The sequence below is a fragment of the Pan troglodytes genome, chromosome 13 (genome assembly GCF_028858775.2).
Source record: "Pan troglodytes isolate AG18354 chromosome 13, NHGRI_mPanTro3-v2.0_pri, whole genome shotgun sequence".
In the NCBI taxonomy this organism is placed as follows: Eukaryota; Metazoa; Chordata; class Mammalia; order Primates; family Hominidae; genus Pan; species Pan troglodytes.
This window is the reverse complement of record NC_072411.2, coordinates 133,732,502-133,759,516: the sequence shown is the minus strand read 5'-3', so window position 1 is coordinate 133,759,516 and position 27,015 is coordinate 133,732,502. Positions and strand designations below refer to the sequence as shown.

At 44.6% G+C, this 27,015-nt stretch overlaps 1 protein-coding gene and 1 pseudogene across 10 annotated transcripts; both read left to right on the top strand.

Moving 5' to 3' along the window:
• Window positions 1–308: 308 nt before the first annotated feature.
• LOC737966 (putative uncharacterized protein encoded by LINC00471) lies at window positions 309–21,273 on the top strand. Of its 10 annotated transcripts, none has more exons than XR_010149916.1 (7): window positions 325–619; window positions 1,049–1,154; window positions 5,363–5,581; window positions 10,350–10,571; window positions 11,496–11,619; window positions 17,454–17,611; window positions 19,855–21,273. XR_010149916.1 is itself a non-coding variant. In XM_063790850.1 (4 exons), the coding sequence occupies exons 2-4, from the start codon at window positions 1,119–1,121 to the stop codon at window positions 11,517–11,519; spliced, it is 279 nt and encodes a 92-aa protein (XP_063646920.1). In that variant the 5' UTR covers window positions 311–619; window positions 1,049–1,118; the 3' UTR covers window positions 11,520–12,614. The 10 variants fall into 10 exon arrangements, 6 of the variants coding, with proteins under 6 accessions (XP_063646920.1, XP_063646923.1, XP_063646925.1 ...); XR_010149917.1 differs by having other exon boundaries at window positions 356–619; window positions 10,353–10,584; XR_010149914.1 differs by lacking the exon at window positions 10,350–10,571 and having other exon boundaries at window positions 343–619; window positions 19,855–20,916.
• Window positions 12,500–12,627, top strand: LOC112208539 (U2 spliceosomal RNA; annotated as a pseudogene).
• Window positions 21,274–27,015: the final 5,742 nt, after the last annotated feature.

Below are 27,015 nucleotides of genomic sequence, written 5' to 3'. Positions count from 1 at the left end.
GCACCGCGTGACCGTCACCAACTCCTCGAACTCTGGGGCACCTCGGCCTTCTCCCGCGCCAACCTGGCGCGAAGACCTGGGACACCGCGCGCACCTGGACCAGCGAACCCAAAACCCCGCCTCCCGCGCTAGACCGCAGCAAAATGTCCGCTCCACGCGCAGGCGCAGCACGTGCGGCCCCCTCCACCCCGGCTCAAGACTAACGCCCCCAGGCTCCCGCACCGCCCGCCCCTCCCAGGGTCGCGGCTCAGGATTGGTTCAGGGGTTGCGCGGGCTCTGATTGGGCGAGGCGGAGTCACCAGGGCGCCGTATCTTTACGTGGCCGTGTTCCCCGCGCGCCTTGGACTGGGGCAATAGCTGAGAGGGCGTCACCAGCGTGTCGGTGCCCGCGGTTTTCTTCGGGCTGTCCCCAGGCGTCGTGCCCGCGTCCGTCACGCGCGGTGGCTTGCAGGGGCGCACCGCGACAGCCTTAAAGGAAAACCTGTTAGGGACAAGGGCTGCTGTGGGCAGCGAGGGTTATAGACTCGTGTGTGTTCTGAATTCTGGTGGGGGTAGTGATGGACGCTGACCCAGTTCACAGAATTATCTGACTGGCGAAGTAAAGGTACTTGAATTGCAGGTACTGTTTTTGGCCCTTTGTCCCCTTTATTTTGGCCCAGTGTGCTTCCATTTGAGTAGTCTGTAGTGGAACTATATATATATTTTTAAACACGTGACGGATCAGAATGAGAGGAATAGGAAGGAATTCCTGGGAATTTGTCTTTTTTTTTTTTTTTTCTTAAGGAGTTTCCACTTATCAATTGTGGCAAAAGAAGAGGTATGGGAGACCTCACCTACAACATCAAAAATCACCTTTTGTATTTGTTTTTCTGTTCGCTGGTGTGAGTAAAAGATACCAAATGAAAATTAAAAGTTAAAATGAGGCCTAACATAAGTTTATTCCAAATGCCAGTTTACTGTTGGAAATACCAGAGACAAAACGTGCCTGGCTTGGAATGTGTGAAGGCCTTGTCATGTGCCTAATAATAATCTTGTCTATTTTGAGCAGGAAAAAAAGTCAAGGTGAACTGAAGAAAATAAGTCTTTCCCCAAAGGAGGTAGAAGATGGGGAAGATGAGATGTCAGAAGCTAAGGACAATGGCAGTAGAGATGAGGTAATTATATGTAGAGTTGAGCAGAGTAGAATTTATTATTAATGCCAACAATTAAAATCCAGAGTAAAACAGTTAAACTGCATTGTTTAATCTCAAAAGTTGGCCGGGCTGGGTGGCCGTCGCCTGTAATCCCAGCACTCCGGGAGGCAGAGGAGGGTGGGTCGCTTAAGCCCAGGAGTTTGAGACCAGCCTGGGCAACATCGCGAAACCCGTCTCTACTAAAAATACAGAAATTAGCCGAACGTGGTGTCTCCCACCTGTAGTCCCAGCCACTCGGGAGGCTGAGGCAGGAGAATCGCTTGAACCCGGGAGGCAGAGGTTGTAGTGAGCGTGCCACTGCACTGCAGCCTGGGAGACAGAGTCGGTCTCAAAGCAAAAAAAAAAAAAAAAAACAAAAAAAAAAACCACAAACCTCAAAAGTGATATTGCAAACTGTTCAACTAGTATTACAAGTCCACACTAAACTAGATACCAAAACCTGACCAGGTCATTTTGAGAAATCACAGACCACTCTCTTTAATGAGCATAGATACAAAAATTCCAGAAATATTAGCAAATTGAATATCAATGTTATGCAAAGAGTAATACATCATAATGTATCGTGACCAAGTGTGGGTTATTTTGGGAATGCCAAGGTGTTCTTTGTTTGTAAAGTGATACTGGTCTTCTGGTAATACTGGTTTAAATCTCTTCATTCTTTAAATTGATTCATTAAAATCCATTCATTTATGGCCCAGGAGGGCGGTGCTTTCCCTCAGCCCTGCCTGGCTGTTTTAAATTAAAAAAGAAAAAAGAAAAAAAAAAGTCTATTACTTTGTGTACCTGCCAAACATGTTTTCATATTTCTTCTTTTGACATAGTCCTCACTATGTTCTTCTGAGAGTCTCTCCTTTGGAATTTGAAAATAGATAGGTTTAAGTTGAGTCCTGAAAGAATTAAGGTGGGTTAGTGGGTACACAGCTAATGAATATGGAATGTTTCATATGTGCAGCCATTGTACAAGGGCTTTATGCCAGGGGTCCCCAAGCCCTGGGCCACAGACTGGTCTATGGCCTGTTATGAACCAGGCCGCACAGCAGGAGGTGAGTGGTGGGCAAGTGAGGGAAGCTTCATCTGAATTTACAGCTGCCTCCCCATTGCTTGCATTACTGCCTGAGCTCCGCCTCCTGTCAGATCAGCTGCAGCAATAGCATCTCATAGGAACACAGACCCTATTGTGAACTGCACATGTGAGGAATCTAGGTTGTACGCTCCTTATGAGAATCTAATGCCTGATGATTTGTCACTGTCTCCCATCACCCCCAGATGGGACTGTCTAGTTGCAGGAAAACAAGCTCAGGGCACCCACTGATTCTACATTATGTTGAGTTGTATTTCATTATATATTACAATGTAATAACAGAAATAAAGTGCACAATCAATGTAATGTACTTGAATCATCCCTCTCCCCTCCCACCGGATGCATGAAAAATTGTCATCCACAAAACCGGTCCCTGGTGCCAAAAAGGTTTGGGACCACTGCTTTATACATTGGTTCATTTCATCCTCACTGTGACCGGGTTAGGTAGGCATCATATAGCTCCATTTTTTAGACAAGAAAGCGTGCTCGCTTCGGCAGCACATATACTAAAATTAGACAAGAAAGCAGATTTAGCCATTAACCAGCTTGCTCATGTTTCCAGAACTAATAAGTGACAGCCAGGGTTATACATAGGTCTGCTGAATCCAAACCCCCTATACCTTCCCCATTCATTTCTCAGTCTTCTCCTAAGCAGCTTGTTCTGAGAGGCAGATAGCATTTATTTGTTGTCCACTTTGAGCAGCTGGTTGTGTGATAGAAACTTTCTTCAACCCTCTTCAGTCTAATTGTTTTAATTAATCAAAAGTAAAAGTGGGTTTTGGGTGCTCTTGTCACACACACTTATTAGGGATGATGGACTTGTTAATTTACTTGACTGTAGTAACCATTTTGCCATAAGTATATTAAAACAGTTATACACTTTATACAATTTTTTAAAAAGTAAAAGTAGGGAAATCATGAAAATTATCCATCCATACCTTTTGATTTTAATTTAAGACATTATGTATTCTTTTGGCAATATTTTGATACGGGACCAAGGCCTTATCTTTGAGTCCACTACTGGAGTAGCTTATCTTCCCTGCATAAAATACACACATAATGCATCTTCTGCAATTTAAAGTTTGTTTCTTTAAAGCAAAGGAAAACTCTAACATCCTAGTAAGTAAAGCAGTTTGAATACAGATTCCCACAGTTTTACAGCTTTTCCCATTCTTTTATGGTTGCTCATGCACCCTTAACTTGATTGCAGTTTTTTAAGCTTTATCAAATACCTCCAAAGCACTGAAGTTTGTTTTCAGAGACTCAATAACTTTTTGCATTTATTTTATTTTATTTTTTGAGATGGAGTCTCACTTCTGTTGCCCAGGCTTGAGTGCGATGGCTCAGTCTTGGCTCACTGCAACTTCCAGCTCCTGAGTTCAGGTAATTCTTTTGCCTCACCCTCCCAAGTAGCTGGGATTACAGGCATGTGCCACCACGCCCGGCTAATTTTTTATTTTTAGTAGAGATGGGGTTTCATCATGTTGGTCAATCTGGTCTCAAACTCCTCACCTCATGTGATCTGCCCGCCTCGGCCTCCCAAAGTGTTGGGATTATAGGTGTGAGCCACTGCACCCCACCCTTTTTGCGTTGATCGTATTGGTTTATGTGATGTTTAGTTAATTTTGCAGTTGAAACTGCAAATACAGGTTAGCAAACAACACAGCGGGTTTTTATTAAAGATACAGTTCAGCTCACAGGAATAGAGACATCACATTAGTAGGAGTACCACAGAGTGGCCCACTCATGCTTGGGATTTCATAAGCATCAAGTTATTATAGTAAGACCTGTTTGGAATTGAGACAGTCATTTAATCCAGCCAGTTGGTTAAGTTGACATAGATAAGAGAGCATGTACTGTATCGGTTGAGTATCCCTTATCCGAAATGCTTGGGACTGGAAATGTTTTAGACTTCAGATTTTTTGGATTTTGGCATACTTGCAGATACATAAAGAGATATCTTGGGGATGGCACCCAAGTCTAAACACAAAATTCATTTATGTTTCATATATACCTTATATACATAGCCTAAAGGTAGTTTTAGTTTTCCCTCTGGTACACTGAATAAACTGTGTTTTGCACCTGCATTTTGACGCTGACCCGTCACACAGAGTCAGAATTGGGGCTCTAATGACATGAATAATTGATGTATATTCTCCTGGGTCAGTAGCGTCCCTACTTGTAGAAATCTGGATGCTTCCCTGTGGATATTCTGGTTTGTTAGTGCTAAGTGAAGTTTGAGAATTTTTCTTTGGTTTTTTTTTTTTTTTTTTTTTTTTTTTTTTTTTTGAGATAGAGTCTCACTCTGTCACCCAGGCTGGAGTGCAGTGGTGCGATCTCAGCTCACTGCAACCTCCACCTCCTGGGTTCAAGCAATTCTCATGTCTCATCTGCCCAGGTAGCTGGGACTACAGTGTCCACCACCATACCCGGCCAGTTTTTGTATTTTTTTTTTTTTAGTAGAGACAGGGTTTCACCATGCTGACCAGGCTGGTCTTGAACTCCTGGCCTCAGGTGATCTGCCCACCTTGGCCTCCCAAAGTGTTGGGATTACAGACATGAGCCACCATGCCCAGCATTCTGTTTTTTAAATTTTCTTTCTTGAGACAGAATTTCACTCTTGTTGTCCAGGCTGGAGTGCAATGGCGTGATCTCGGCTCACCACAACCTCCGCCTCCTGGGTGCAAGCAATTCCCCTGCCTCAGCCTCCTGAGTAGATAGGATTACAGGCATGCGCCACCACGCCCAGCTAATTTTGTATTTTTAGTAGAGACGGGGTTTCTCTATGTTGGTCAGGCTGGTCTCAAACTCTCGACCTCAGGTGATCCACCCACCTCCACCTCCCAAAGTGTTGGGATTATAGGCGTGAGCCACCGGGCCTGGCCTTGTTTTTTTTCTTTAGACAAGCATGTCAGGTGATTCTGGTGCTGGAAGCTTTTTACTACATTTCTCTAGGAGAAATTCATCCTAGAGAGTTGAAATAGTTGTTGACTTACATGCACGACCCGAATCTTGCACTTAGTGACTGTGCAGTGTGATGGTAGCTTCATGAAGAGGCATCTTTTCATTGTTGCTGTTTCTCCTCCAGGTTCTTGTCCCTCATAAGAATTGCAGGAAGAATACCACTGTCCCGGGAAAGAAAGGGGAGGAAAAGTCTCTGGCTCCTGTGTTTGCTGAGAAGTTAATATCACCAAGCAGGAGGGGAGCCAAGCTCAAGGACCGTGAGAGCCACCAGGAGAATGAAGACAGGAACAGTGAGTTGGACCAGGATGAGGAAGATAAAGAATCCTTCTGCAGGGGGTTCCCGGTGAGTGGCTGTGAGTTAGAGACAAGCTGCTGTGTGTGCCATTCTACGGCACTTGGGGAGAGGTTCTGTTAAAAATCCATCCCTCTGAAAACTGCCTTGGCAATTCCCGGCTGATTCTTCAGGATGGGCCTCATTGATGGGGAGTCTCAGTGGATGTTTGACTTTTGCTTTCTACCTGACCCTAGTCAGAGATTTTTTCTTTTTCCTTTTTTTTTTTTTTTTTTTTGAGACAGAGTCTTGCTCTGTCACCCAGGTTGGAGTGCATTGGTGTGGTCTTGGCTCACTGCAGCCTCTGCCTCCTGAGTAGCTGGGACTACAGGCACACACCACCACACTGGCTAATTTTTGTATTTTTAGTAGAGATGGGGTTTCGCCATGTTGGCCAGGCCATCTTGAACTCCTGACCTGAAGTGACCTGCCCACCTTAGCCCCCCAAAGTGCTGGGATTACAGGCATGAGCCACCATGCCTAGCCCAGAAATTTTCTCTTTGAATACTATACATTGATGAGTTCTGTCTTTATGCTTATGATCCACGCAGGTAGGTCGTCTCAGATTTAATTTTCAGTGGTTTTTTTCTGTCTTGATGGAGTCTGTGTAACATTTAAAATATTGCTACCAAAGCAGTAATTCTTACTATAGTTATTAAAATGCAAGAACAATACATTTAAAATTATTTCATAATAAAGTTAAAATGAGGCTGGGTGTTGTGGCTCATACCCTGTAATCCCAGCACTTTGGGAGGCTGAAGCAGGAGAATCGCTTGAGGCCAGGAGTTCAAGACCAGCTTGGGCAACAGGGCGAGACCCTATCTCTACAAGAAATTAATAAATTAGCCAGGTATGTGGGCATGGTGGCTCACACCTGTAATCCCAGCACTCTGGGAGGCTGAGGTGGGCGGATCACGAGGTCAGGAGTTCAAGACCAGCCTGGCCAATGTGGCGAAACCCCTCTCTACTAAAAATACAAAAATTAGCTGGGCATGGTGGTGCGTGCCTGTAATCCCAGCTACTTGGGAGGCTGAGGCAGGAGAATCACTTGAACCCAGGAGGTGGAGGTTGCAGTGAGCCGAGACTGCACCACTGCACTCCAGCCTGGCAACAGAGTGAGACTCCGCCTCAAAAATAAATAAATAAATAAATGATAAATTAGCCAGGTATGGTGGCACACACCTGTAATCCCAGCTACTAGGTAGGCCGAGGTGAGAGGATGGATTGAGCCAGGGAGATCAAGGCCTCAGTGAGTCGTAGTCTCACCACTGCATTCCAGCCTGTGCAACATAAGTGAGACCCTATCTCAAAATAAAATAAAAGTTAAAGTGGCTGTGAATTTTTTTCTTAGATATTTGTATACAGCCAGATATAAAAGAACAATTGTTCTCTGAGAGGAGAATTTGTCATTCTCAACTAGTCTATGTAATAATAATTGATTAGGTGGCTTCCCTTGTGATTCTAGGGGTGGGGGAAAAGATAAAGCTGGGATGAAAGTTAGAGAAGACCTTCCCATGAGGGCTGAAGATGATGAACAGGATGACGACAGTGGCAGTGACAAAGGCAGTGAGGAAGAGGAGGAGGGGGAAGGTCGGATGATCTGAATCAGCCCTGTTAAGCAGTATGGCTGGCATCATGGAATGCTAGTTGTAAGTGAAGCCCATCAGAAGGGGCTGTTGTATTTATTTTATTAATTTTAATAACTTTCTTATTAATTTAGAAATGCTTTTAAAAGTACCCTGACCAGACTCAACTCATGAGTCTTGTGACAATTAAGTGTAGCTTAGGAATGATGTTTGTGGATAGTATAAAAGTTTCCAGTTTACTCATTAGTGGCCCAAGCAGTTGATTACAAATGCAATATTCTGGCTTTCACCCACAGAACCTATCAAAGAAACACCTGATAAACAAAAGAAGGAAATGGCCAATCAGAAAGAGTCCCCTGGAGCCAAAAAGCAGAAATTAGGAGGTAACAGGCCGGGCGCGGTGGCTCACGCCTGTAATTCCAGCACTTTGGGAGGCCGAGGCGGGCGGATCATGAGGTCAGGAGATCAAGACCATCCTGGCTAACACAGTGAAACCCTGTCTCTACTAAAAGTACAAAAAATTAGCCGGGCGTGGTGGCGGGTGCCTGTAGCCTCAGCTACTCGGGAGGCTGAGGCAGGGGAACGGCGTGAACCCAGGAGGTGGAGCTTGCAGTGAGCCGAGATTGCGCCACTGCACTCCAGCCTGGGCAACAGTGCCAGACTCTGTCTCAAAAAAAAAAAAAAAAAAAGAAAAAGAAAAGAAATTAGAAGGTAGCTTGTTGGCCGTGGTTTAAGGCACAGGAGATGCATGGAGAATGTCACATTGGCAAAAACTTAGTCTCCATTAGCCCAAATGAGCAACAATGGGATTTGCTACAGAAGCTTGGTGTTACAATTTTCAGTGGATTTTCTTTTAGTGCTACTTTTTCTGAACTGAGTTCTTTTTTTTTTTTTACCTTTTTGTGTAGCAACTGAACCATGTGTAGCATTCCAGCTGTTTGTTGGAAACCTGAATTTCAACAAAACTGCTGAACTAAAAGTTGGCCTCAGTGAATTTTTTGCTAAAAATGATCTTGAAGTTGTTGGTGTCAAAGTTGGCTTGTCCAGGTAAATACCAATCAACTAAGAAGGTTTTTAAGAGCATATCAGCCCAGCACTTACTATTCCTGGAGAATTTAGATGTTCCAGTAGCTTTATACTACTTCATGATGGTTCATAGGCTGCTGTCTTCTCAGGTCCTTTTGTTACCTGCTCTTCACCCTTTGGTGGGATTTTACCTCAGTCACTTGCAGTTTAAAATGAATATGTAAAATCCTTCAGTGGCTCATGTTTAGTAAATCTGTTATATTAAACTTTGCTACCCCATTTTCCCAACCAAAATATTAAAATAATCCCAAGATCTTCCAAGTCTTAGAGACGGGGTCTCGCTGTTTTACTCAGGCTGGTCTCAAACTCCTGGGCTCAAGTGATCCTTCCACCTCAGCTTCCCAAAGTGCTGGGATTACAGGTGTGAGCCACTGTGCCCTGCCTGTTTCTTAAAAATTAAAAAAAAAAATTTTTTTTTTTGAGACAGTCTCCGTCTGTCGCTCAGGCTAGAGTGCAGTGGTGCGATCTCACTGTGGCCTGCTTGTTTCTTAAAAATTCCAAAAAAATTTTTTTTTGAGACAGTCTCCCTCTGTCGCTAGAGTGCAGTGGCGCGATCTCAGCTTACTGTAGTCTCTACCTTCCAGGTTCAAGCAATTCTCCTGCCTCAGCCTCCCGAGTAGCTAAGATTACAGGCGCCTGCCACCATGCCCAGCTAATTTTTGTATTTTTAGTAGAGACGGGGTTTTGCCATGTTGTGCAGACTGGTCCTGAACTCCTGGTCTCAAGTGATCCGCCAGTCTCAGCCTCCCAGAGTGCTGGGATTACAGGTGTGAACCCCTGCACCAAGCCAAAAATAAATACATAAATAAATAACTTTTTTTGAAACAGGGTCTCACTCCGTTGCCCAGGCTGGAGTGCAGTGGTGTGATCATGGCTCACTGCAACCTCTGCCACCTGGGCTCAAACCTCCCACCTCAGCCTCCTGAATAGCTGGGACTACAGGCACACATCACCATGCCTTTTTTGTACATGAGGTTTTGCCATGTTGCCCAGGCTGATCTCAAACTCCTGAGCTCAAGTAATCCTCCCACCTCAGCCTCCCAAAGTGCCGGGATTACAGGTGTGAACCATTGCGCCCAGCCAAAATTTGTAATTTCAAGCCACACTTTCTATAGCTCTTGGTTAAATTTTGTCAGTTGTTAAGCAGAAAACTAATAGAGATGTCAATAGGCAAACTCTGCACTGATTCTCAGTCCTTGCTCTAGAATGAGGTCTCTTGACTTCAGCATTACTGACATTCTGGGCTGGACAATGTTTTTTTGGAGACAGGGCCTCTGGCTCTTTCATCCAGGCTGGAATGCAATGGTGCGATCTCGGCTCACTGCAACCCCTGCCCTCCAGCTCAAGCCATCTTCCCACGTCAGCCTCCCGACTAGGTGGGACCACAGGCATGTACCACTATGCCTGGCTAATTTTTGTGTGTGTGTATTTTCTGTAGAGACAGGAAATACATGTTGACCAGGCTGGTCTCAAACTCCTGAGCTCAAGCAGTCTGCATGCCTTGGCCTCGCAAAGTGCTGGGATTGCAGGCATGAGCCACTGCACCGGGTCTGGGCTGGGCAGTTCTATGTTATGGTGGCTGTCCAGTTCATTGTGGGATGTTTAGCAACCTCCCTGGATTCTACCCATTAGACACTAGATGATTCCCTGTTTGTAACAGCCAAAAATGTCTCTAGAGATTGTCAAGCTTGCCCCCTGGGTAAGAACTAGTTCTCCATAGTTACTTCACAGTACTGACTGCCAGTTTGTGGAGCCTTGCTTTTAAATTGTAAATTAGGCAACTGCTCGTGACTTAGTGCTAATTTCTATTCCAACAGCTAGTGTGATTAGCTAACCAGAGGCATATGCTTTTCATCTTACCTGTGTGTGCTTTTTCCCTTTTCTTCTACATCTCTGTAGGAGATTTGGTTATGTGAATTTTTTTTTTTTTTTTTTTTTTTTTGAGACAGTCTTGCTCTGTCGCCCAAGCTGGAGTGCAGTGGTGCTATCTTGGCTCACTGCAAGCTCCGCCTCCCAGGTTCCCGCCATTCTCCTGCCTCAGCCTCCCAAGTAGCTAGGACTACAGGCACCCACCACCACACCCGGCTAATTTTTTTGTATTTTTTTAGTAGAGATGGGGTTTCACTGTGTTAGCCAGGATGTTCTCGATCTCCTGACCTCGTGATCCACCTACCTCGGCCTCCCAAAGTGCCGGGATTACAGGCGTGAGCCACCGCGCCCAGCTGGTTATGTGAATTTTAAATCTGCTGATCAAGAAAAAGCCTTGGAACTAAGTGATACAAAAGTCCTTGGGTATGAAATTAAAGAAACCAAAGGGAAAGGAAACAAAGGTATGCAAACAAGGTAATTTGTTCAAAGGTATCCGTGTATCTAGAAGATTCTGGGTCAGGCAGGAATATCACATTCTTTCGAATTTGATGCAAGTAGTCCTCAGTTTCCGACAGGCCACCTGCCTCCGTGGCACCTTGCCCTCTCTCCTGTGCTTGAGCTGCATGGCTCACCTTTCTCTGTCATAACATTCTTTCCAGGACTCAGTCTCTGGCTACTTGAAACCCATCCATCCAGTTTTAGCTTAAATATCACTTCCTCAGATCAGAAAACTCTTTCCTTACCCCCACACTACTAGACTTCCTCATTGCCCCTTTTACTTGTCCATCCTGGCACTTATCGAAGTTTATAACTACATGACCCTTCATTTACCAGTCTTCTCCAACAAGAACACATTCCTGAGAGCAGAGGCCAAGTTTGTGTTTTCACAGCGAGCATGTAGCACAGGCCCTAGCCCAGAGTATGTGTTCAAATATTTGTTAAACTAATGAAGATGTATTGTTTCCACTTTGCAACTCTTTGAGGGGTATTTTTTCTTTTTTCTTTTCTTTTTCTTTTTTTTAAACAGAGTCTCGTTCTGTCGCCCAGGCTGGAGTGCAGTGGTGCGATCTTGGCTCACTGCAACCTCCACCTCCCGTGTTCAAGCCATTCTCCTGCCTCAGCCTCCCGAGTAGCTGGGATTACAGGCACGTGCTACCACACCCGGCTAATTTTTTGTATTTTTAGTAGAGACGGGGTTTCACTGTGTTAGCCAGGATGGTCTTCATCTCCTGACCTTGTGATCCGTCCACCTCGGCCTCCCAAGGTGCTGGGATTATAGGCATGAGCCACTGCGCCCCACCCAAGGGGTATTTTTTCTATCTTAGGGGACTTTTGATGCTTACTAAATCTAAACTCACCAAAAATATTCTTTTGCTTTTATGTAGATCAAAATGCCAAAACACTTTTGATCAAGAACCTGCCTGACAAAGTCACTCCACATGAATTAAAAGAAGTGTTTGAGGATGCTTTTCAAATCAGATTAGTAAGCAAAGATGGGATGAGTAAAAGGTATGTTTTGCACCTTGTACTGAAAAAGAATGTATGTCTACTGGATACGAACATAATGGAATTTCCTTACATTCTCTCAAATCTTTTATGCCTGATTTTAGAGAAGGAAAGAGTAGTTATCCAGATTTCTGCCAGTAGGCATAAAAAGCCGAAGGGGACATCATAAAGGGACAGCCAAAACTCCTAGAAAACTGTAGTGGTGCTATAGAGAAATAGAGACTTCATCTGCTACCAAGTACAAGATTGAAGATTGGAATTTATTCATAGATTATGTACATTCCGTCTTCTCTCTCCAGGGCTGACTCCACTAGAATAATGTACTTAGTAACTTGCTTAGACAGGTACCAAAATAGCACATAGAATTGAATTGTTAGGTTTATGTTGTAACCAATTAATGAAACACTGTCCTTAGATATCTAGGCTTTGGTAGAGTAAGAGAGTGAATATGGTGAAATTAGAGAGGGTGGAGTATAATATATTTTGAAGGGATTGTCACTGAGGTGAAAATTGAGTATTGGGTTTACAGATACATTTGAGCTAAATGTGTTGGTGTAGGTGAACTCTAAAATAATCTGTAGCAGTATGTTCTGATGAACATAATCTCTAGAAAGAATACTACAGATCTTACAAGCATAAGATAGAACTGTATGTATTGACCTGGAAAGCCATGATAAATATGGGAAAACAAATCTGAAAGAATAAATTCCAAATTGTTAGCAGTGTTTACTAGGAGGAGATTTGGGAGCACTCTGCCTATAGTCTCCAGAAAACCAGCAAACAAGTTCCTGCCAAAAGCTATATAATTTCTCGAAGTTTAATTAGGTTTTAATTAAATATACTTAAATCTTTGTAATCATTTCTCTACCTGAAGAATTACTGTATCACTTCTCAGCCTTTTGGCTAAGATCAAGTGTAGTATCTGTTTTTTCAGTTTAATATCTGATATGTCCTAAATTAAAAATAATAAAAAATAAATAAAGGGGAGATAAGAGAAACCAGAGACTCCATGGCCATGTGAAATAAAGCATAGTACCTATGCCAGAAAAGAGTGTGGTGCAGGCTGGGCATGGTGGCTCATGCCTGTAATCCCAGCACTTTGGGAAGCCAAGGCTGGCGGATCATGAGGTTAGGAGATTGAGACCATCCTGGCCAACATGGTGAAACCCCGTCTGTACTAAAATACAAAAAATTAGCTGGGCGTTGTGGCATGCTCCTGTAGTCCCAGCTACTCGGGAGGCTGAGGTAGGGGAATTGCTTGAACCCGGGAGGCAGAGGTTGCAGTGAGCCAAGATTGGGCCACTGCACTCCAGTCTGGTGACAGAATGGGACTCCATCTCAAAAACAAAACAAAACAAAAACAACAACAGAATGTGGTGCATTATGTTTAAGAATCTGACTCAGACCAGGCACGGTGGCTCATGCCTATAATCCCAGCACTTTGGGAGGCCGAGGCGGGGGGATCACCTGAGCTCAGAAGTTTGAGACCAGCCTGGCCAACGTGGTAAAACTCCGTCTCTATTAAAAATACAGAAGATTAGCCAGTCATGGTGGTACACACCTGTAATCCCAGCTACTCAGGAGGCTGAGACAGGAGAATCATTTCAAGCCAGGAGGTAGAGGTTGCAGTGAGCAGAGATCGTGCCACTTCACTCCAGCCTGGGCAACGAGCAAAACTCTGTCTCAAGAAGAAAGAATCTGACTCGATATGTCCTTATTCATACCTTTCACCAAATTAAATTACAGGTTCATTAGAGATTTCATGTAAAATATGAAACCATAAAGTATTAGAGGAAGACATAGAGAATATTTTTGGGTTTTATTTGTTTTAATAATCTTCAGGAGAGGAAGGCCTTTTGAAGTATGACACAATCCTGGAAGTCCCAAAAGAAAAGATATATAAATTTGGCTAGGCACAATGACTCACACCTGTAATTCCAGCACTTTGGGAGGCCGAGGCGGGTGGATCACCTGAGGTTAGGAGTTCCAGACCGGCCTGGCCAACATGGTGAAACCCTGTCTCTACTAAAAATACAAAAAAATTAGCTGAGCATGATGGTGGGCGCCTGTAATCCCAGCTACTCGGGAGGCTGAGGCAGGAGAATCGCTTGAACCTAGGAGGTGGAGGTTGCAGTGTGCTGAGATCATGCCATTGCACAACAGCCTGGGTGACAAGAGCGAGGGAAACTCTGTCTCAAAAAAAAAAAAAAAAAAAAAGATATATAAATTTGACTGCAGAAATATGTTTTTATATGGAGGAAAAAAAAATCCCCATAAGTAAAGTCAAAAGACAAGTGACAAACCAGGGAAAAATATTGGTAACTCATCAAAACTGAAGACTGGTTTTACTGATATAAAAGTGCACCAGAGGCCAGGTGCAGTGGCTCACGCCTGTAATCCCAGCGCTTTGGGAGGCCGAGGCAGGCGGATCACCTGAAGTCGGGAGTTTGAGACCATCCTGGCTAACATGGTGAAACCCCATCTCTACTAAAAATACAAAAAATTAGCCAGGCATGGTGGTATGCGCCTGTAATCCCAGCTACTCAGGAGGCTGAGGCAGAAGAATCGCTTGATCCCGGGAGGCAGAGGTTGCAGTGAGCCGAGATCGCGCCACTGCACGCCAGCCTGGGCGACAAAGCAAGACTGCCTCTCAAAAAAAAGTGCACCAGGCCAGGCATGGTGGCTCACGCCTGTAATCCCAGCACTTTGGGAGGCTGAGGCAGGTGGATCACCTGAGGTCAGGAGTTCGAGACCAGCCTGGTCAACATGGTAAAACCCTGTCTCTACTAAAAATACAAAAAATTAGCCAGGCATGGTGGCAGGCACCTGTAGTCCCAGCTACTCGGGAGGCTGAGGCACGAGAATCACTTGAACCCGGGAGGCGGAGGTTAGTGAGCCGAGATTGCACCATTGCACTCCAACCTGAGCAACAAGAGTGAAACTCCATCTTAAAAAATAATAATAAATAAATAAAAATAAAGCATGTCCCCGCGATGAAACCTTCTGAAGGCCAGGTGTGGTGGCTCACACCTGTAATCCCAGCACTTTGGGAGGCCAAGGTGGGCAGATCATCTAAGGTCAGGAGTTCCAGACCAGCCTGGCCAGCATGGTGAAACCCTGTCTCTACTAAAAACAGAAAAAATTAGCCAGGCGTGGTGGCAGGCACCTGTAATCCCAGCTACTCGGGAAGCCGAGGCAGGAGAATCGCTTGAACTTGGGAGGCGGAGGTTGCAGTGAGCCGAGATCACGCCATTGCACTCCAGCCTGGGCAACAGAGCAAGACTCCGTCTCAAAAATAAATAAATAAAATAAAAGTGCACCTAACAAATGAGTAAGAAAAATACCAACAATTTAGGGGAAATACAGGCAGGCTACAGACAGACAGGAACGGAGTTTTAAGCATAGGAAAAGATACTCATCCTCACTCATAGTAAAACAATTTAAAATAAAATCTACACTGAGATACAACTTTTTACCTATCAAGTAGTCACAGATCGAAAGGTTTGTTAGCACAGTGGAGAAGAGGGTAAAGAAACTGGCATGCTCATACTTTGTTATTGGAAGTGAAATTGGAGAAATCTCTATGGAGATTAGGTACTTAGCCATAGCTACCAAAGTTACGGTTGCAGTTACCATTTTATCTTGCAGTTCCACTCCTAAGAATTTATCCTACAGATAGTCTCAGACAAGTGTGAAATAATGTATTGCAAAGTTGTTTGATGCAAAATTAGAATTAACCTGAATATCAAGCAACAGGTGGTTAAAATTGTCTGGCAGATCCATAAGATATTTTTCTATATAGCTGTAAAAAGGAATGAAATCGCATTTTGTGTACTGAAGGGAAATAATCTCCAGTATACATTATTAAGTGAAAAAAGACAAAGTGTATATTAAGTGAAAAAAGACAGTGTGTACAGTATTCTGCCTTTTATGTAAAAACATAATGGAGAACACACTGTACACAAAAAATAACATGGATCAAAGACCTAAATGTAAGAGCTAAAACATAAAATCCTTAGAAGAAAACACACTTTGTGCACGACGATTAAAGAAAATTGAGAAGTTGGGCTTAATCAAAATAAAAAATGTTTGTGTTTCAAAGGCCATATTTAAAAAGTAAAAAGAAAATCTGTAGACTGGGCCGGGCGTGGTGGCTCACGCCTGTAATCCCAGCACTTTGGGAGGCCGAGGCGGGCGGATCACGAGGTCAGGAGATCGAGACCATCCTGGCTAAGATGGTGAAACCCCGTCTCTACTAAAAATACAAAAAAAGTTAGCCGGGCGAGGTGGTGGGCGCCTGTAGTCCCAGCTACTCGGAAGGCTGAGGCAGGAGAATGGCGTGAACCTGGGAGGCGGAGCTTGCAGTGAGCTGAGATAGTGCCACTGCACTCCAGCCTGGGCGACAGAGCGAGACTCCTCAAAAAAAAAAGAAAAAGAAAATCTATAGACTTGCCGGGCACAGTGGCTCACGCCTGTAATCCCAGCACTTTGGGAGGCCAAAGTGGGTGGATCACCCGAGGTCAGGAGTTAGAGACCAGCCTGGCCAACATGGCAAAACCCCGTCTCTACTAAAAATACAAAATTAGCCAGGCGCGGCGGTGAGCGCCTGTAATCCCAGCTACTTGGGAGACTGAGGCAGGAGAATCGCTTGAACCTGGGAGGTGGAGATTGCAGTGAGCCGTGATTGTGCCATTGCACTCCAGCCTGGGCAACAAGTGAAACTCCGTCTCAAAAAAAAAGAAAAAAGAAAAAATCTATAGACTGGAAGAAAATATTTGCAAATCATATATCTGATAAGGGACTTGTGTCCAGATATATAAAGAACTCACATTACAATTCAACAATAAAAAGGCAACCCAATTAAAAAATGGGCAAAGGATTTGAATGGACGTTTCTCCAAACGAGGCATATGAATGGCCGATAAGCATGCAAAAAGATGCTCAACGTTAGTTGTTAGGGAAATGCAAATCAAAACCATGATGTGATACACTTCACATTCATTAGAATGGCTAGAATAAAGAAGGCAAACAGTAACAAATGTTGACAAGGATGTGGAAAAGGTGGAGCCCTCATATGTTGCTGGTGGGAATGTAAAATAATGCAGTTGCTTTGGAGAAGTTTGATAGTTTCTCAAAATGTTAAACATAGAATTGCCATATGGTCTAGAAATTCTCTTAAGTATCTACCTCAAAGAAAAGAAAACATATGTTCACGCTCTCCTGCAAATGTTCATGTCAGCATTATTTAATAGTCAAAAAGTAGAAATGACCCAAAATGTCTGTCAGTTGATGGATTGATAAAGTATGGTATGTCATTCTGTATATGACATGTCCAGTATAGCCAAATCTATATAAACAGAAACTAGAGCAGTAGTTGCTTGTGGCTTGGAGTGAGAATGGGTTGGGAGGAATGAGGAGTGACTGCCGATGGGTATTTTCGGGGACAATACAAATGTTCCAAAGTTAGTTTACAATGATGATTGTACAGTTGTGTAAACATATTAGAAACCATTGTAAAGTTTAAATGGGTGGATTTTATAATATGTAAATTATATCTCAAGCTTTTTAAGAAAAATTGTGTGTGCATATACATTTGCTTTTATATACACAGAATGTTCCCTCTATGGTTAGAAATTGGGTGGCCTGGAATAGGAATATAAGAAAGACTACACCATATCCTTTTTTTTTTTTTTCCTTTTTCTACATGTTCTAAACCATATCCTTTTCTACTTTTTGGATTTTGAATCTTGTATATTACTGATTCAGAAGACAAATAACTGTCTGTGGCCCTAAATGCTGACTGTTCTTCTCTCCCTCACCTCATCCCCACAATTGCAGGATTGCATATATTGAATTCAAGTCACAAGCTGAGGCAGAGAGAGCCTTGGAAGAAAAGCAGGCAACAGAGATCGATGGGCTTGCCGTAGTTCTCGACCATATTGGAGAGAAAAGCCAGGGCCAAGAAACTAGAGATAGAAAGAACAGCACCTGGAGAGGTGAGGGGTCCCAGAGCTCTGAGGATTGAGATTTACCAGGGTTGTCACAGGTGGATCCCAAGGGATCCTCTGGTATGAGGTTAGGGGCACTCGGCACTTTATTTTTTTATTATTATTTTGAGACAGGGTCTCACTCCCTTCACCCAGGCAGGAGCGCAGTGGCACAATCATGACTCGTGGCAGTCTCGATTTCCTGGGCTCAGGTGATCCTCCTACCTCAGCCTCCCGAGTAGCCAGACTACAGATGGGAAAGCCACTCAGCACTTTATTTTTTATTTTATTTTATTTTATTTTTATTTATTTATTTTTTTAGATGGAGTCTCTCTCTGTCGCCCAGGCTGGAGTGCAGTGGCACAGTCTCGGCTCACTGCAACCTCTGCCTCCCAGGTTCAAGCGATTCTCCTGCCTCAGCTTCCCGAGTAGCTGGGATTACAGGTGCCCGCCACCACACCTGGCCGAGATCACACCACTGCACTCCAGCCTGGGTAACAGAGCCAGACCTCTTGTCTCACAACAAAAAAAAGGAAACCCATCAGTTTATTTTTTCTTTTTTGGGCACCCTCTAGGATTTTGTTTGAACAAGCTCTTATATCTGTGGTTTCAGAATTAGATATTTAATTCTCTTCAGATATTAATTTTCTTCAAGTAGAGTTTTTGCAGGTTTAAACAAGTGACCCCAAACCAGTGTCCCTAATTTGCCTTATCTGATCGGCAAACATGTTGGCTTATTCTGTAAGAGACCATTGAATTTGTTATGAGTATTTCAAAAAATCAAAAAATTTCACATAAACCCCTGGATTTCCAGCTTCTTTTGATACAACAGAAAATCTGCCCAGGTGCAGTGGTTCACACTTGTAATCCCAGCACTTTGGGAGGCTGCGGTGGGTGGATCGCTTGAGCCCTGGAGTTCAAGACCAGCTGGGGCAACATGGAGAGACCCCATCTGTAAAAAAAAACAAAACAAAACAAAACAAAATTAGCTGGGCGTGGTGTTGCATACCTGTAGTCCTAGCTAACTCAGGAGACTGAGGTAGGAGGATTGCCTGAGCCTGGGAGGTCGAAGCTACAGTGAGCCATGATGGTGCCACTGCACTCCAGCCGAGGGGACAGAGTGAGACCCTATCTGTCTCAAAGAAAAAGGAAAGAAAATGCAGCCATGGTGGCACCGTGGCTGCATTCCCACATGGCAGCAGTTGGCTGGCGATGAGAAGTAGCTGCTTCCTTTTAGGTGTGGCCTTTGCTCTTGTTTGCTGGTAACCCCCACAGTTCCTGAGGGTCTCCCCACCAACAGCGGTGGGAACAGCACAACACTTGCACTTTTAAACATAGAGTTAATACTTTTTTCTTAGAAAATAGCCCTTTTTTTTATAGTAAAGATGACATGGCTGGGCATGGTGGCTCATGCCTGTAATCCCAACACTGGGAGGCTGAGGAGGGCAGATGATGAGGTCAGGAGTTCGAAACCAGCCTGGCCGGCATGGTGAAACCCCGTCTCTTAACAAAAATTAGCCGGGTATGATGGCACATACCTGTAATCCCAGCTACTCAGGAGGCTGAGGCAGGAGAATTCCTTGAACTCGGGAGGTGGAGGTTGCAGTGAGCCAAGATCGCACCACTGCACTCCAGCCCGGGCGACAGAGCGAAACTCTGTCTTCGGGAAAAAAAAAAAAAAGGATGACATTTTAATATTTCTTATGCATTTGTCTCTTCCACAAGTGGAAAGACAAAGTATAGAACAAGACATCCATACTTTTCAAGAAAAATGGGAGAGAGCCTATTTTTTTTTTGTGGAAGTAAAGAATGTTCCTACATGTTGAATATGCAAAGTCTGTCTGTGTTGAAAGAGCATACCCTAAGACACCATTATGAAACAAACCATAGCAAGAACCACGATGGATATACAGAAAAGATGCATGACAAAAAACTTAACAAACTGAAAAAAAGACTGAGATTTCAACATGACTTGCTTTTGAATGTGAATAAAATAGGTGATGTTGCTATGGAGTGTAGTTATATATTAAGTGAGAAAATTGCCCAGGCATCAAAACCTTTTACAAATGGGGAGTTTATAAAAGAATGCTTGTTGAATGCAGCAGAAATTATGTGCCCTGAACAGAGACAAGCATTTGCAAATATAAGACTAACTGGTAACATTATTGCTCAGCATGTTGATGATATGGCTGAAAACTTACAGGACAGGTTTCAAGAAAAAGTGAAATCATTTGTGGCTTTCTCTATCGCAGCTCATGGGAACACTGATATAAATAATGCTCCCCAGTTGGCTGTGTTCATTCGTGGTGTTGATGAAACTTTTGATGTGACCGAAGAACTTTTAGATATGGTACCCATAACAGGCACAGCATCAGGAAATGACATATTTTTATGTGTTGAGAAAAGTCTTAAAAAATTTAATGTAGACTGGTCAAAATTAGTAAGTGTTAGCACAGATGGTAATTCTGCAATGGTTGGTGTTAAACAACTTGTTACAAAACTAAATCTAAGGTGGCAGGGCTTTGCAAAGGCACAGAACTTAAGTGTGTGCATGGCCTCATTCTCCAGGAGTCACTTTGTGCTAAAAAGTTAAAAATGAATCACGTCATGGACATAGTAATTTACAGCATAACCTGGATACATTCCCATGGCTCAAACCACAGAAAGTTCAACACTTTGTTCAGTGAGTTAGATGCACAATATGGAAGCCTGTTCTGTGACATGGAAGTGAAGTGGCTGAGTCGTGGTATGGTGCTAAAGTAGTTTTTTGAACTGTTGGAAGAAATTGACTTTTTCATGTCCTCTAAAGGAAAATCTGTGCCTCAGCTCACTAGCAAAAATTGGGTCAAAGACTTAGCCTTTTTGATTAACATTACAACACATCTAAATACATTGGATATTTCTCTGCAAAGACATTCACAAGTGGTTACACAAATGTATGATTCAATTCACTAATTCCTAGCAAAATTGTGTCTTTGGGAAACTCATTTGACAAGGAACAATCTGGCCCACTTCCCTACACTGAAATTAGTTTCTGAAAATGAAAGCGATGGCCTGAACTATATTCCAAAAATTAAAGAATTGAAGACTGAATTCCAAAAAAGATTATCTGATTTCGAACTTTATGAAAATGAACTGATACTGTTCGGTTCACCTTTCTTGATGAATATTAATCATGTGAATGCAGAGCTGCAAATGGAGGTTATTGAATTGCAGTGCAACACTATACTGAAAACTAAATATGATGATGTGCGAATCCCAGAATTCTACAAATTCCTAGGTAATGGTTACCCTAAATATAAAAAACATTGTGCAAAGATTCTGTGCATGTTTGGAAATACCTATGTTTATGAGCAGCTATTTTCTCTTATGAAACTAAGTAAAACTAAATATTGCTCCCAGTTAAAGGAAAGATGAATTCTCTGCTGCACGTTGCTATGCAAGATTCACAACCTGATGCTGATTGATATCTTGGGCCCTAAGAAAGGAATGTTAGATTTCGGATTTCAAATCTGAGAAGTAATAAATTACGAAACTTGGGATAATTATTTCTATTTTCAAATTATATTTTTTCAATATGAAGTTTAGAGTACAATCTCTGGCATTATATATGTTTGTTAAATCTTATACCATATAAAATAAAGTTGGATTATACTTTTGGTGGTTTTTTACACCTCGCCTTTCTGGCCTTTTTTCAAGTTTATAAACCTCTGCCCTAAAAGAAGCCACATTTTTCTTAAAGGCACTTGTGAGCCTGGGATGTGAACAAAGGAGTCAGGTGGATGAACTGAATGTTTGGACACCTTGTGCGACCCTATCCCTAAGCACGACAGACCTGCCACAGTCATCTTGGGGTTCAGGCCAGGGTAACTAACCCCCTTCCCTGTACAGGCTGGGTGTCAGAGCCATTGGACTTTTTTGTGGTGCTTCCATTTGGATTTACACACTTCTTTCGAAGTTCCAACATTGTTGGTCAGCTTACAGTCAGTGTGGCTGGCGCAGAAACATTCTGCCTCTTACAGGCAGGGATGCTTGTTCCTTTGGCATTGGGGCACCCAGGGGAGTGCACAATGGGGTGTCGATGTGTGAAAGAGCAGATTTTTCCAGGGAGAAGGCCTATAGCTGCCAGCAGAGTCTTAGGTCTGTGACTCAAACAGTGTTTTTCCACTGACATAGCGAGATGTCTACTCACTACTGTAGAAGCCATATCTTAAAAAATTAGTCTAGCCAGGCGTGGTGGCTCACACCTGTAATCCCAGCACTTTGGGAGGCCGAGGCGGGTGGATCATGAGGTCAAGAGATCGAGACCATCCTGGCTAACACAGTGAAACCCCGTCTCTACTAAAAATACAAAAAATTAGCTGGGCGTGGTGGCAGGCTTCTGTACTCCCCGCTACTTGGGAGACTGAGGCAGGAGAATCGCTTGAACCCGGGAGGTGGAGGTTGCAATGAGTGGAGATCGCGCCACTGCACTCCAGCCTGGCGACAGAGCAAGACTCTGTCTCAAAAAAAAAAAAAAAAAAAAAAAAAGAAAAATTTTGGGAAAATACTTGTAATCTCAGCAGAGGTAAGTCCTGTAAATATTTAGGCATGCTTTCTTTCAATTTTCTTTCTTTTTTTTTTTTTTTGAGATGGACTTTTGCTCTTGTTGCCAGGCTAGAGTGCAATGGCACGATCTTGGTTCACCGCAACCTCCGCCTCCTGGGTTCAAGCGATTCTCCTGTGTCAGCCTCCCGAGTAGCTGGGAGTACAGGCACCTGCCACCACGCCTGGATAATTTTGTATTTTTAATAGAGACAGGGTTTCTCCATGTTGGCTAGGCTGGTCTCGAACTCCTGACCTCAGGTAATCCGCCTGCCTCGGCCACTCAAAGAGCTGGGATTACAGGCGTGAGCCACCATGCCTGGCCTTCTTTCAGTTTTCAATGTGCGATTTTATGTGGTTGAACACATTATGGATGGATCATAGTGTATCCTGCTCTCTGCCCTCCCTCCCCCACTCAACAGTAAGCCCTAAACAGCTCTCAGTCTTAAGGCTCAGGTTGTGTTTATTTGATTCCTCAGGAGCGCACTGATGGGCTTTGCTAGCTGGTGAGTTCTCTCAGCAACATGTGAGCATGGCTGAGTTGATTTCTCAATGTAGGGTCCCTCTTCCTTTCTGCCAGGCTCATAGAAGGCTGGAAAAAAACCCTGCCTATTCCAGGAAGGAAAGGCAGATCTCACCTCTGGAGATCCTCAGGACAGCCTCAGTGCAGAGGTCTTGGGACTGCTAATGAGTGTGAAGCTGAGCTCCAACAGCCACAGCAGAGCAAAGAGATTAAGACGGAGTGGCTTTAGGGCAGGGCGGTGAGGTCTTGGGGCTCTGGTAGCCTCTGAGAAAGCCAACTTAGACGGCAAACCCAGATTCAGATTCCCTTCTTTAATAAGAGAGACTTGACTATAAATGTGGGTGACAGTGCGGTGGTGAGGACCAAGTGGGCGCTCACAACAGGCCTCTGGAGGATGAGTGAGATGGCAGGGCAGGGCCAGGCTCTTCTGCAGAGGAAACTTGGGGACCATTTCGGAAAGGATGAGTGACTAAAGGTACAGAGTGACTTTGAGGATGACAGTGCAGCCGATGACAAGGCAGGGCAGTGGGAAGAGGGCCCAGGCATGGAGATCAATGTTGGTTGGGGTTAAGGATGGGGAGACTGGCTAGGCAAGGGGCCTCTGAACGTCAGGTCATTATGGTTGAGCCTTTTGGCTCTGGGTGAGCGAGGCACAGGCCCAAGCTCTGCTTTCAGCTGCGTTCCCCTGTAGGAGTGGAAGCAGTCTCACAGCTGCACTCTTACGCATCTGACTCCTGGCTCCTCGGAGGCTCATGCCATCTGGCCCTACCCTTCCCCACTCAGCTGTGGTCATCTAGAACCCTATCTGGCTTTTTTGTTGTTTTTTTTGTTTTTGTTTTTAGACAGGATCTCACTCTTGCCCAGGCTGGAGTTCAATGGTGCAGTCACAGCTCACTGCAGCCTCGACCTTACAGGTTCAAGCTGTCTTCCCACCTCAGCCTCCCAAGGAGCTGGAACCACAAGTATGTGCCTCCATAGCTAGTTTTTTAAAATTTTTGTAGAAATGGGGTCTTGCTATGTTGCCAGGCTGGTCTCGAACTCCTGGGCTCAAGTGATCCTCCTGCCTTGGCCTCACAAAGCGATAGGATTACAGGCATGAGCCACTGCACCTGGCTCCCTATCTGTGGGCAGCAAGCCACACAGGTGCTGAGGCAAGAGACCGAGGGCATGAGCTGTTGCAGTATTATAAAATATATAAAATAAGAATAGTTATACTAGCTATAGATCATAGATATGATTATATATGAATATCATTAATCATTAGTTTGTAGCAATGACTCTTTATTCCAATATTATAATAATCCTTGCTCTGCAATCATAACCTAGGAAAAACCAGGCCATACAGAGATAGGAGCTGAGGGGACATAGTGAGAAGTGACCAAAAGACAAGAGTGCGAGCCTTCTGTTATGCCCGGACAGGGCCACCAGAGGGCTCCTTGGTCTAGCGGTAACACCAGTGTCTGGGAAGACGCCGGATGCCAAGTGGACCGTGGTCTAGTGGTAGCAACAGTGTCAAGGAAAAACACCCGCTACTTAGCAGACTGGGAAAGTGTGGCGGGGGGTGGTCTCCCGTTCCCCGGGGGAGTTTAGAGAAGACTCTACTCCACCTCTTCAGGCCCGCCTGCAGTTATCCGGAGGCCTAACCGTCTGTCTCCCTGTGATGCTGTGCTTCAGTGGTCACGCTCCTAGTCCGCCTTCATGTTCCATCCTGTACACCTGACTCTGCCTTTTAGATAGCAGTAGCAAATTAGTGAGAGTACTAAAAGTCTCTGATATGCAGAAATAATGGCGTAAGCTGTCTCTTTCCTCTCTCTCTCTGCCTTGGCTGCCAGGCAGGGAAGGGCCCCCTGTCCAGTGGACACGTGACCCATGTGACCTTACCTATCATTGGAGATGGCTCACACTCCTTACCCTGCCCCTTTGTCTTGTATCCAATAAATGTCAGTGCAGCCTGGCATTCGGGGCCACCACCGGTCTCCGCGTCTTGGTGGTAGTGGTCCCCCGGGCCCACCTGTCTTTTATCTCTTTTTCTAGTGTCTTTATTTCTACAATTTCTCATCTCCGCACATGGGGAGAAAAACCCACCGACCCTGTGGGGCTGGTCCCTACACCTATCTGGTATTTGTTAAAGAGCCTAGACCCCTGGCTTATGGGCTTCTTCCCATCCCTACTTCTGGGACCTCAGCCTCCCAGCTGGTCCTGGATATTCAGGTCCCAGGTGTTTACCTGCCTTAAGAAGTCCATAGGTGGGGCCTAGCGTTGTAGCTCATGCCTATAATCCCAGCACTTTGGGAGGCCAAGGCGGGTGGATTACCTGAGGTCAGGAGTTCGAGACCAGCCTGGCCAACATGCAGAAACCCCATCTTTACTAAAAACACAAAATTAGCCGGGCATGGTGGCGCATGCCAGCAATCCCAGCTACTCGGGAGGCTGAGGCAAGAGAATCACTTGAATCTGGGAGGTGGAGGTTGTGGTGAGCTGAGATCGTGCCATTGCACTCCAGTCTGGGCAACAAGAGCGAAACTCTCTCAAGAAAAAAAAAAAAGTCTGTAAGCGTTCCTTCACCCGTGAAAATGTGAATGGGACTCCTCACTCTCAGTTGCTTGCACTATTCTTAGGTTCTTTTCCCCTCAATAACATCTCCAGCTCTCTGATTTCTCTTTCTCCCAAGTCTGTCAGTCCCCTTCAAAATCTCCTTTCAGATGCATCCCATCCCACATGGACCAACTTACCACTCTTGCCAATATCCCTAAATCTCTGGTCTTCCTAGCCCCTCTGTCACCTGCTCCATAGAAATTTCTATCCTGAGTCAATTAATACATGTCCCATGCTCCTCCCCTATTTTGGGGTGCTAGCAGAAATCCTACCTCAGGGGCTGGTTGGTTTCATTCTAAGCTTGTGGCTCCAGTCTCATCTGGGCCAGCAGTGCTCCCCTACAAGCTTTTATTTCCCTTGTCCTCCTGTTCTTCCCTGGAGTCAGAGCCACCATCTCATTTTTATTAGGTAACTTCATCTCCTGATAAAAGCCATTTGAGAGAAATCTCCCCACCACCTTCCTGCTCCCGCATACTCACCCTACATGCTTGCCTGCTCTTACGTCTCCAGCATCCTTCCTCCTGTCCTCAGTGGCCTTCCTCCCAGCCGTGGCAGCTCCCTCTCCCTACGCTCCACTCTCCATCCCCTGCCTTCAAGGGCTCAAGGACTTCCCTCTATCCGCTGTCTGCTTTCTCTCTGTCTTTTTAGAAATTTTGTTTCTACTGGCTTTTGTAACAATATGCCCACATCTCTGGCACACTCCCTTTACATGTCTATTTTAAAAAATGTATAAAATTGACACTACTCAAAATTCAATAGGTACAAATGGAAGTCTCCCACTCATCCTCTAGCTACCCAGCTCCTTTGTATAGAAGGAGCCAATATTATTGGCTGCTTCTTGTCTTCCACTGTTCAAGACAAGGAATTATGTATTCTTTTCCTACCGATTTTGTTTTGTTTTGTTTTGAGACAGAGTCTTGCTCTGTCACCCAGGTTGGAGTGCAGTCGTGCAATCTCCGCTTGCTGCAACCTCCACCTCCCGGGTTCAAGCAAGTGTCCTCCCTCAGCCTCCCAAGTAGCTGGGGCTACATGTGCATGCCACCAACGCCCGGCTAATTTTTTGTATTTTTAGTAGAGACGGGGTTTCACCATGTTAGCCAGGATGGTCTCGATCTCCTGACCTCGTGATCCGCCTGGCCCGGCCTCCCAAAATGCTGGGATTACAGGCGTGAGCCACCACGCCCGGCTTCCTACCGATTTTTGACACATAGCAACAAGCTATAACACATTTTCCTATACCTTGCCTTTTTGTCGTTGAAAGTATTCTGGAGATCATTTCATATCTGTAATGAACAGCTGCTCCCTTTGTTTTTATAGCTGTAGTGCTCCATTGCATGGAGGTACAAGAATGTCCTTAACCAGTTTATTAGGTTAACTCTACCTGCTATAGTGGATGGACCCCAGTTCTTAGCAGTGCAACACAGTTAAGTGTTTGTTTCTCACTCATGCTACATTCAGAGTGGGGTATTCCTGGGCAGGTGGCCTTCTGTGTGGTCATCTGGGGACCCAGGCTTCCTCTGTTTTGTTCCTCTGTCCTGTTCTGGGTCACTGGAAAGATCTTCATTCAGCAAGTAGATAGGAGAGAACAAGGAGGATCCAGTGGGAGCACTTGGTGCAGGCCAGACCTAGATATGTTTTCACCACTCATGGTCCTGTGCCACACCTCTAGTCCCAAGGAGGCTGGGCAGGTGCTGCAGCTACACATCAGGAA